The 11,013-nt window shown below is 46.6% G+C and overlaps 1 protein-coding gene, 1 long non-coding RNA gene and 1 other non-coding gene across 3 annotated transcripts; 2 read left to right on the forward strand and 1 right to left on the reverse strand.

The window, feature by feature from the left end:
• Positions 1 to 486: 486 nt before the first annotated feature.
• LOC123450070 lies at positions 487 to 902 on the reverse strand. The gene is made up of 3 exons (XR_006632070.1): positions 860 to 902; positions 659 to 785; positions 487 to 574 (listed from the first exon to the last, which is right to left on the reverse strand). It is a non-coding gene; the product is annotated as an uncharacterized LOC123450070 (long non-coding RNA).
• A 4,020-nt stretch (positions 903 to 4,922) lies between these two features.
• Positions 4,923 to 5,004, forward strand: TRNAS-GCU. Its single transcript has one exon. It is a non-coding gene; the product is annotated as a tRNA-Ser (tRNA).
• Positions 5,005 to 7,262: 2,258 nt separating this feature from the next.
• On the forward strand, positions 7,263 to 10,660 carry LOC123450073 (arsenate reductase 2.2-like). Its single transcript, XM_045127476.1, has 3 exons — positions 7,263 to 7,457; positions 7,553 to 7,691; positions 10,241 to 10,660. Exons 1-3 carry the CDS (start codon positions 7,273 to 7,275, stop codon positions 10,409 to 10,411), a joined length of 495 nt encoding a protein of 164 aa, XP_044983411.1. The 5' UTR covers positions 7,263 to 7,272; the 3' UTR covers positions 10,412 to 10,660.
• The last annotated feature ends 353 nt before the right edge of the window (positions 10,661 to 11,013 follow it).

The following is an 11,013-nucleotide window of genomic DNA, read 5'->3' on the forward strand; positions in this document are numbered from 1 at the left end:
ATAGGTCTTCGTGCGCGTAGGAAAATTTTTGTTTCCCATGCGACGTTCACCAACAAGACATGCCTCTAAGAAGATTCAAGACCCTCATGAAAATTATCGCATCCCTAGGGAAAGCGTCAACCTGACAGCGAGAAAACCTCCATTTAACACCGGACTCTTGGTTGACAAACCCAACACAGCTTACAGGAAAGTAATTAAAGTACCAGGACGAGGATCTCTGTTGAAGAAACCGTCAATGTATATTTGATGAGCATAAGCACGGGTTATCTCTTCAACGAGTTTTTTCTTATCGACACCATATTCTTCCAATGAATCATTGTCATGTAAGCGAATTCCGTCCATGTATTCCAGAATCAGAATCTTTTCAGTAGACTGATACAGAAAAGAATGGGTCAGATGATGGTCCCGGTTCACGTGATTTGCAAACACTAATGCAAGACAAACAGAATAAAGTTTAGGCTGCCAGTTAATACCTGAATAATTTCTGGTATCAGTACATCAACATCACTGGAAACACTGCCACTCCCACCTTCAGTTTTCCAACTAAGATTCTTCGAGACGGTCCTAGTGTTCTCTGAAAGTAGATTTTGCACCTTACATTATCACGGTGACCTCTTTATGAATGACTGTACCTAAGAATCTGAGCAAGGAGAAGTACCTGCTTCATGATTGAAATCAAGTTCCTTGGGTGCCTCCTTGCACCATTCATCAATCATTGGGTTGAAGTCATATTGAGGTTCTGCCCATGCAATCCATTCGATCAATGATTTTGCATTCTTCAAATCCTGACCACAGATGAAAAGTTGCAATAGCAATCCTACTTATCTTACAAAACACTATTCACAAAAAAGAAAAGAACCTCTAATATGATCTCTTTGATACCATCATGCTGAACTTTCACAGGCATCTTCCAGAGTTGCACGATGAACCTGTGCTATCTGTCAAGAAGTGTTCATTCACTTGAGCATATTACGAATTTACACCAGTGAAACTATAGTTCATTTGGGAGGCATGGAACTTACTGATGCGGTTGCAAGAGGGTCAAGGTCAAAAGTAGCAAAGAGTTCACTCATGGGTTTACCAAGCTCTTTTTCTATGGTTCCACGAACCTGCACACGACAGACAAAAACCAAGACTAAGATAAACTGCATTACAGTTATGCTATCTGATGATGCCAGTTTGATTGGTCACAAATGAATGGAAGTACAGTTACTTATGATACCATTTACTAATGAATAGTTTTTTCTTTCTTTCTTGAGAGTGAGTAATGAAGAGGAAATGCATACCTCTTCAAGAGGGCGTGGAGGAAGCGAGTCCTACAACTGCTTCAGGACCTCTATGTACGGCTCGGGAAGCACGTCCGCTCTGGTGAACAAATACTGGCCCATCTTCACCCACAAACCTTCTAGCTCTATCAACATGAGTGCGTTCAGCGAATCAACTTGAATAATTCATGTGGCTACAAAGATACAAACTGTAAAGATGAACTGTTGTGGGAAGCGAGGCGGAGGAGGAGCAGGATCTGGGACGGACCTGTAACTCGCTCCGGCAGGCTTCTTCCTGGACAGGGACGTGGCGAGCGGGGGAGGCGGATGGCGTCCTGTGGCGCGAGCGGGGGGGGGGGGGGGGCGGGGTGAGCGCGGCACGTGGCGAGCGGGGCGAGCGGGGGAGGCGGCGCGAGCAGGGGGAGGCGGGGCGAGCGCGGCCCAGCCGGCGAGCGAGGCGAGCGGCGGGGCGAGCGGCGCGGCGCGGCGGGGGGAGCGACGCGGCGGCCTGGATGGCCGAGCGGGGAGTGGCACGGGAGCGGCGGCGGCCAAGCGGGGCACGGCGCGGGGAGAGCGCAGCTGGCCGCGGCACGGCGCGGGGAGAGCGGGGTGCGACGCGGGGCGAGCGGGATTGGCGCTGAGAGGAGGGCGCGGTGGCACGGCACGGGGGGCGGCGGCCAAGCGGGGCGCGGCGCGGGGCGGGGAGAGCGGGGTGCGGCGCGGGGCGAGCGCAGCGGGGCGCGGCAGGGTGCGGGGCGAGCGGAAGCGGAGGGCGGCGATGGCAGGGCGGGAGAGGAGGGCGGCGGTGGCGCGGGGCCAACGGTGGCGGTACTGGGCGACGGGAGAGGAGGGTCGCGGCGGCGGGTCGGGATAGGAGGGCGGCTCGGGGGCGGGGAGCGGGGGGAGGGGTCGCGGTAGCTGGACGAGCGGGAGCGGCGCGCGGGGGCGAGTAGGAGCGGCGGGCGATCGGGGTGAGCGGGGCGAGGGCTTGCGGGAGCAGTTCCAGATCGGGGTGAGGGGGAGGCGGACGGGGAGGGAGAGTTGGCTGCAGAAAGTTTCGTTGGTGGAGTATGTTCAGCCAATTGTAATTGCTAAGTACACCAGCAGACGGTGGATTAACAAGGGCTGTTAGATTAAGATATGTGGGATTAATTGTGGGGTGCTGATTGGTTTTTTTTGTGGGGCGTTTGATGGGGTGTCTGTAGTGTAATTCTTGTTCGATTGTTTAATAGTAGTATAGATAGTTGTGTTTTTTCCCTTTCGGGGTGCACAATTGACTAGTTGTGCATCTCATGCAAACATAGAAGCATAATTGTGTTTTTTTTTCATTTCGGGAGCAGAGTTATACTTCTCGCAGAAGCTTCATGTTGTGTTTCTCATGGAAAAACATTGCTACCTGAAAAATAATTCCACCAAAGCCTAGGAAAATCGGAGAGCAAAAAGTAATCACAAGGATACGCTCAACGATCGACACGTGGTGGTGGCTCCACACACCGCTTGGCCAAAATTCAGTGTGGTATTGTTTATTTGTTGGTTTTTCACCCAAAAAATGGGCTATTATTTTTGGAGCTTAATATTCTTGTTAACAATTAAAAACGAAACTATATATTAGAAAATAGTTGGTATGTGTTATATAAAAAAGTTTAGTACATACTCCCTCTGTTCCAAAATAACTGTCTCAACTTTATAGTAGCTCTAGTATAAAATTATACTAAGCTTAAGACACTTATTTTGGGACGGACGGAGTATTAGAAAATTTCACCGTATATTTTAAAAATGTTTATATATTAAAAATATTTAGCATATAATTAAAAAATATTCATTACATATTAGAAAATTTTCAATATATATTAGTAGTATATTACAATAAAATGTTTAGTGTGTATTTAAAAATAATCATCGTATAATAAAAAGGTTTAATATATATTTGAAAAAGTTTTCACAATATACTTTAAAACAAGTTCGTCATGTATTATGGAACCTATATAAAACAGGATATTTGCAAAAAGGACCAATATTTTAAAAATATATAAAAGGAAAAAAAACGAAACCAAAAAAAATACACACACGCACACACACACAAGAAACAACTGAAAAAATAAAACAACGAAAAAGTCCGGTTCGTATGGAGGCGAGCTTCAGCAAAGCCTAAACTATATGTCGTCTGCGAGGGGCATATAGGATTGGCCCAGGCCACACGATGTCGGTCCTGTTACTATGGTTGCGGTGCAGTCGGCTAGGTTGCAGTCGCAACAGGTTGTCGCCCTACCTCTGCCATCCATTTGCTGATGCATCCCACCTCAGGGCTCTGCTTGGTGGGCCTACTTTGGTTGGGATGCCGACATGGTCGATGTGACGGTCTTCTCAACATCCGTGGCTCCTCCGACTTTGGCAGCGTCGGCTTCCGTAGCCCCGTCACCTTCTATAGCTCCTACGTTTGAATTGTTGTCCACTCCTCTGCAATGTAGCGGCTGCCACCCCGTCTTTGTCGACGACTCTTCTTCGAATGTCGATGACTCGTTGATCAAGGCGATGCAACGTCAAGCTGCGCGTCATTTGGATACGCAGGAAATTATTTTTTGTTGGATGCACTCACTTCGTTTTGGGTGTACGCTACATCAAATGGAGTCTCAATCGTTATCCAAGGCGGCGTATATGCGGTTGGAAGAGATGGTCATGGATGTTTTATTTAACATGGATGACAGCATAATCTTCTGATCGGTCCACCATGTCCTGCGACATGGTCATAGAAGTTGGTCTCGTATGACGCTACTCTTGCCGATATGTCCGTATTTTTTTTGTCAGACTTTTAGTGTTTGACATCTTTGTGTGGTGTATGGCAGTATGGGTATCATGATTCGTATCCGTTTCTTGCTATATTTTAAGTTAAGAGAAGCGTCCTTTACCTCGTAAAAGAAAAAAGAGAAGAGTCCTTTATCAATAGAATATAAATAAAATCCCCATTTCTTTCCCTGAAAAGAAATATCTTTGTGTGGCGTATGTGTATTATTTCGAGGATAGCGTGTCAACGGATGGCACCCGCAGGGTATGAGTACGGGTGAAGCCTCCCGATACCCTTACCCGCCCCATCTAATATTGCCCATCACCCTTACCCATGTCCGTTAATGGATACAATTTTTTCCCATACCCGTTACCCAACAGGGTAGATGGGTATCCGCGGGTGAAAATATCCATATTTGTAAAACATCAAGTTAAAAAATTTATAGTTATAAACTGCATTGTATCATATAGTTTATAAAGATAGATTATAGCTACGACACATACTTATAAAACAACATCATGTAGTCATAAACAACAACTCATAGGCATACACTTTCAATTCATAAATTATTGATATCGTGTAGATTGTAGAGATAATTTTGAGTTTACATAGATTTTATATGGGTATACGGGTATATGGGTATGAGTTATATACCCGCTCTACCCGATGGGTTTAAATTTTTTCTATTTATATATCCATGGATAAATTTTTGTCCCATATCCTTACCCTAATAGGGTTTTCATCCGCAGGGTACGTGGGTAATGGGTATCCATTGCCATCCATATCAACGCGCGTTCCATCCAATAGCCCTCTATAAAAATAAGAATTGTGCAGACCTTTATTAAAATAACCAACACGTTGTATAAACACAAATAGACACTTTGGCCGAGTGGTTAAGGCGTGTGCCTGCTAAGTACATGGGCTCTGCCCGCGAGAGTTCGAATCTCTCAGGTGTCGTTTTATTTTTTTGCTTTTTCAATTTTTTGCTCTGGCAGATGGGCCAACGCTACACGCGCCAGGCCGGCCTACTTTCCATTTCCTCCCTTTAGCCCACGGATAGAATGGCCCGTCCAACTACAAAGGAAGCAATGATTGTGAGTGTACATGGGCTCTGCCCCGCGAGAGTGCGGTACGTCGCGATGGACAGCGTAAGTATCTTGGGTCGTCAGCGATTGTATTCCATGGACTAAATGACCCTAAAATTTTGGAGACGTTGGCATGCCGCGAGGCCCTTGCCCTGGGCAGGGATCTACTTCTTCAGAAGATCACTATAGCATCGGATTGTCTTCAAGCAATCAAGGATATCAACTCGGGAACGAATGGCATTACAACTCCAATTGTCAGGGAGATCAAGGACGGAAGCAATGATTTCCAAACCATCTCTTTCAGTCATGAAGGACGTTTGTTGAATACTGAAGCTCATAGTTTAGCTAGATATGCTTTGCATCTAGGGGAAGGACGCCATGTTTGGCTCCTACAACCTTTTGATAGCCTTCTTATACCTGTAAACCTTACTATTGATCAATAAAGCAAAGCAGTTTTCCCTAAAAAAACTACAAACGAAGCAATGTCTCGAAAAAAAAACCTACATCGGAAGCCACCACACAGGAAAAAAAATCTCCAGGGAACCTACCAGTACCACTAACAGAAAACGTATTCAGACTTGGATTTTCTGCTCTCCGGCTCGAAATACGTTGGTACAATCTGCAAAATTCAAAACCGATAATATAAAAATGTGACGTCTTTTTTGTCTATACATCGACGTATGTTCTAAGTGCATGCAAAATTTTACCAAGAAAAAGATACATGTGGCTGTCCGAGGAAATACAAAATTCAGGTATCAAAACTCGCCATTTTGGAGCTCTCATTTTTGTTTTTGTCTTGCACAGACAACAATGGATGTCGACGATTTTCGTGAACATAGGTTGGTTAGTTTCATCACTCAAAATGTGCAATTCTTTACATTCCTTGATGGGAAGGAAAACTCCACTTCAGATGGGTTAAAGGTTGTCCAATTATGCCTTGCATATGTTCTCAACCGGATCACTTTAATATCGTTTGACTCATTGTCATCAGAGAAAGATGTGTCGTAGGAGAATTGACTTCGAATCAGAGTAGGAATCGAAACCAAGGAAATGCTTCGTCTCGTGCGGTTTCATTAGTACTACATTTATAGGCCGCTACTTCACCACTTCACTTGAAAGTGCATTCTCTATTGTAGCAAAGTTTCGTATGGGGGGTATTTGTAGGTGAGGTGCATTTTGCTATTTCTTTTTCTAAGTTAGTTGGATACACTGGTGACATAAATTTTAAATGTGTCACCCTTGCCCACAAGTTTTATTTTAAGGGCACTGAATGACTTTGTTCCTCTTGTCGACCTTTTGTATAGTGCTTATTTCTTTTTGTTATAATAAATCACAATCCAAAAAAGATTGTGTTATAAATACAAGCTTGAGACTTACACACTGCTTAACTTCAAAATAGGAAAACATTTTGGTTTGCAATACACAAATACTAATTCTATCAATATCGAATTATGTCATAGTTTTGAGCAGAAGAGATGGTACGCGACATGGCATCATTACTTTTCTTTTCCTCGTCTCGAGGAGATTACGGAACCATCCTTGCCCGGTCTCTGCCATCGAGCATGTGGAATGTGGATTCACCTCCACTATGCCTGCTGCTCCGGCGGCCGATGACGGGGAGGGGAATCCTGGTCGCTCGGCTTTGACTAGTAGATATGTTGGATTTTTAGTCCTCCAAGGGCGGTGCTCGAACGGATGGCGACACTTCTTCTTTGAGTCATTATTTCTGGCTTTGATCCTCCTCAAGTTTATTCGCGTGGATGGATTAGACGGAGCTTTGGCGTAGATTCCTGCCAGCTCATTGCGTGGGCGGGGTTAAGGTTTCTCGTTATGCGTACACAACGACGATATCTGGCGTTAGGTTTTTCAGATCGATTCAATGATGACCATTGTGTCTGTGGGGCGCTGGTCCTTAGAGGAACACACACAAAGATTCCCCGGCTGTCATCGACAAGGTTAGGCTGGCTCCCGTATGGAAGCGATGACAGCGGCGCATCGACGGCCCGGCGACAATGGTGAATCTTTAGATAGAGAAAAGAATGTCCAATTTTACTCCTTTTGGTTAGTACTCCTACATCAAGTCATCAACTACTTCAACTAACTCGCTTGACCCTGAAATACACACATTCTTCGAGGGGCTATGTGCAAACCGCGGCAGACGAAGAGGGGGCAAGAATCTCCTCCCTCCCCATCCTCCTCTCCGGCGACGGCGAGGCCCCGACCGCGGCGGCCGGAGACGATGGCGAGGAAGGGCGTGTCGTACGTGACGGCCGCGCAGCTCGCGTCCATGGCCAGCGACCCGCGCGTCGCCGTCGTCGACGTCAGGTACGCAACGCACCGACCCGCCGCCCCCATCTCCGTGCGCCGCCGGGGAGCACGCGCGAGAGGCTATCGGCCTAACGGGGGTGGTTCTCTTGCAGGGACGAGGAGCGGATCTGCGACGCGCACATCGCCGGGTCGCACCACTACGCCAGCGACGGCTTCGCTGACCGGCTGCCGGAGATCGCCGAGGCCACCAGGGCCAAGGAGACCCTCGTCTTCCACTGCGCCCTCAGCCAGGTCAGGCCTCTTCCCCCTCCTTCAGACCTCCTCTCTTCCAGCTATTGATCTTTCCATTTTCCAACACCCGCTTGCTCAAGCAAGCAAACAATTTAGCGTCTTGGACCTTGGCAGTAGTACAGTACGGTTGTTGCTTTCTGTAGATCTCAGAAACTAATTCGAGTTTCGCAAGCCCCTCGTTATCATAAAAATCATGCCTAGATATAATGGATTATGAGTTGATCTGGGTTGCAGAGATAAGTTGGCTCGTTTGTCATGTCGATGTGAGTCGGGACCCTTGATCGTGTATAAGGATGGTGGTTACTATGTATCGTGGATTTGATGGGATGGTGGTTATTTGTCTATATTATCTACTGTGAATTTGATGGGTGATCATCTGGAAATGCAAATACAACTGTTATGTGTGTAATACATGAAGGCACCAGCAAGGTAGTTGAAACTGGATTCCATTTTTTTTTGTTTACAGAATCAGACCATTGAAGGTTTCGTGAACATAGTCAGTGAGGCAATTTTTGTGCAGATGACGTTCCATAGGACTTCCAATTCTTTCGTTCTGTGGGTTTGTTGCATGTTTTTGTTATTCGCGACTGTACAAAATCAGGGTCAGCCTTTTCCGTACTTTTACAATCGGTATTTGCTCTCTAGGCCTGTGGTGAGGGCTCAGGACATCTTTATATGCTTAGGCGTTGTCTGAACCAGTACTTCTAATAGTATAAACCGTGGCTTTATCGTCTAGCAAGAACTATTGCTTAATTCTACTGCTAGTTCCCTGGGACCGTTCTCGGAGTTTACATGGTTTGCTTTATAGATTATAGAGCTGATAAATTGTAGTTTGTACTGTTTGCCTTGGTAAAGATGCTGAGCTTTGGTACCAGCTGTTTTATCTATGTGTACAAAAGAGGAATGCATTAATGAGGTGGTTGAAGCTGTCTTAAGTTATGTTTTCAGAATCAGACCTTTGAAGATTTCGTGAACATCGCCAGTGAGACAGTTTTTTTTTTCAGATGTTGTAGCTATAGGACTTCCATTGGTTTCCTTCTGTGGTTCTACATGTTATTTGTATGGCGGTTGCTAGGCATCAACCGGATGATTTCCTAGAAAAATCATCCCCCTAGCCAGCCGTCCGATTCAAAAGGCCACAGCCATTGGATCATTGCTCCCATGTAACGCACGCTCCCCGTACTGCGTTATCCACTTATCCTTCCCGCTTGCAACAGCCCCAGCCTGCAGTACAGCGCTGCCATGTTCGTCGGACCGCCCAGTGTCACTTGGAGCTACCCGCCATCGCAGCACCGACGTCCTAGCGATGCTCGATCGCAGCACCGACGGCCTCGGAGACGCTGCATTGCAGCTCCGACGGCCACCGCGATGCTCCATTGCAACTCTATCGCTGTACCACGCGGCCCCGGTGATGCTCCACTGCAGCTCGGGAAGCCCGCTCTAGTGCAGCTCCGGCGGTCCTGACGATGCTCCATTGCAGCCTCGGCGGCCCCGATGCTGCTGCATTGCAGCTCCGGTGGCCACTGCGCGGCCTGCCATTGCAGCACCGCCACGAGACCTCATTGCAGCAGTGTGGTCTCTTGCAAATCGCAACACCGGGCAGTAGCTTCCATGGAGCTTGCGTCGATGCCCCGTCATGGCAACAGTAAACCTTGCAGCACCGCCGCGCAAGCGGATGACGCGGGCTTGCAGCAGCAACACCTCCCCTCGTCTCCATTTGCAGCAGTGGCGCCCTGTGACAGTTCTCTCGCCTGGGTGCCCCGATTTGCGGCAAGGGGCTCTGATTTGGGAGGTGGCGGTGAATTTGTGGAGATGTGAGACGAGGTGAGAGCGATGGTTGTAGGCGGTGGCGACATGGCTGCGTGCTACAGTGGTGGATCCGACGGGATCAAGAGGAAGGTAAGAGAGAGAGGAGAGATGGGATGGTGAGGAGCGTTCTCAGCAGGCTAGGCGGTCACGGTGTGGAAGGGGCTTCATGGGAGTCGCTGGAGGGAAGGATAGAAGAGGACCAAGTGGAAGAACATGTGGTTGTGGTTCGTGGCGTGAGATAAGGCGCGAGAGGCAGAGCGGTGCGCAGGTCCGTACTGAGACGCGTGGCGATCGTGGGGAGCCGCTGATTTGTTCCCAGAAATCATCCGGTCGAATTCAAGTGTTTTCCTATTTGTATTCATGTTTGTATAATATCAGGGTAAGTGTTCTTTTATACCCATGCAATCTTTGTGTGCTCTCTAGGCCTGTTGTCAGGACATCTTTATATGCTTAGGTTTTGTCTAATGGCCACTTCAAATATAAACCATGGACCGTCCAAAATTAAAATAAAATAAAAACCTTGGATTTATCTTCTAGCAAGAACTATAAATTGTTATCTGTGATGTTCGTCTTGGTAACTATGCTTGGCTTTTGTAACAGCTATGTTACTTGGTGTTTATTTTCCTCCTACATTCAGCGTTGTGTATCGCTTTTTGTTCTTTCATCTCAATTTTACCTCGCAATCTGAGTTGAGGTTATCGCCTCTGGTTCTTCTTGTAACCTGTCTGTTCAAACTGCAGGTGCGCGGTCCATCTTGTGCAAGAATGTTTCTGGACTATTTATCAGAGGCCAAAAAAGAGTCAGCGGTGAAGAACATCACGGTCCTTGAGCGTGGATTCAATGGATGGGAGCATTCAGGGAGAGCTATTTGCCGCTGCAAGGATGCTCCTTGCAAGGGTGTATGCTCTTAAAGATATTGAGTGTTCATGTAAACAAACATGATGCATTTTGCAAGTGCAAGGGATGCTGCTCTGCATGTTACGCCCCAAGATGATCGCTATCGACAGGCTAGCCGTTCGTAGTTGATTACTTCTATAGCACACATTGAAATGGCATATCTCAATTGGGTGGACCAGTAAAGACATTGAATAACAGTCACTATATGCCATGTAAACTTCAAACCTTATTGGCGATTATTGAAAACGTTTCTCTTCCACCTATGGGCATCTGCATCCTGTGTTTGAGCTGAAGTTCTACTATCTCTATATTCTCCCGAATAAGCATGCTTGTTCCAAGGATTAATAGGGTTTAGGATTTTCTAATGAAGTTTCCAGTTGCATGTTATTCTGTTCTGATCAAGTCTAGGTGTTTGATTACCAGAAGGCACATCAGGTCACAAGTATTTTTTGCTGCTCTGTTGCATTTTTAATGTAACTTTGATTTCTTCTATTGTAGATGTGCTATCGGCGAGTGATCATCACGCCCAATGCTAACGGTTCGCGTAAATTTAGTTGACAGAAATCTAAGGGCTACGAAGTTGTGACTGTAAGTTTGGCAGCAGAAATGGAATGAT

This window comes from Hordeum vulgare, chromosome 4H (genome assembly GCF_904849725.1).
Source record: "Hordeum vulgare subsp. vulgare chromosome 4H, MorexV3_pseudomolecules_assembly, whole genome shotgun sequence".
NCBI lineage: Eukaryota > Viridiplantae > Streptophyta > Magnoliopsida > Poales > Poaceae > Hordeum > Hordeum vulgare.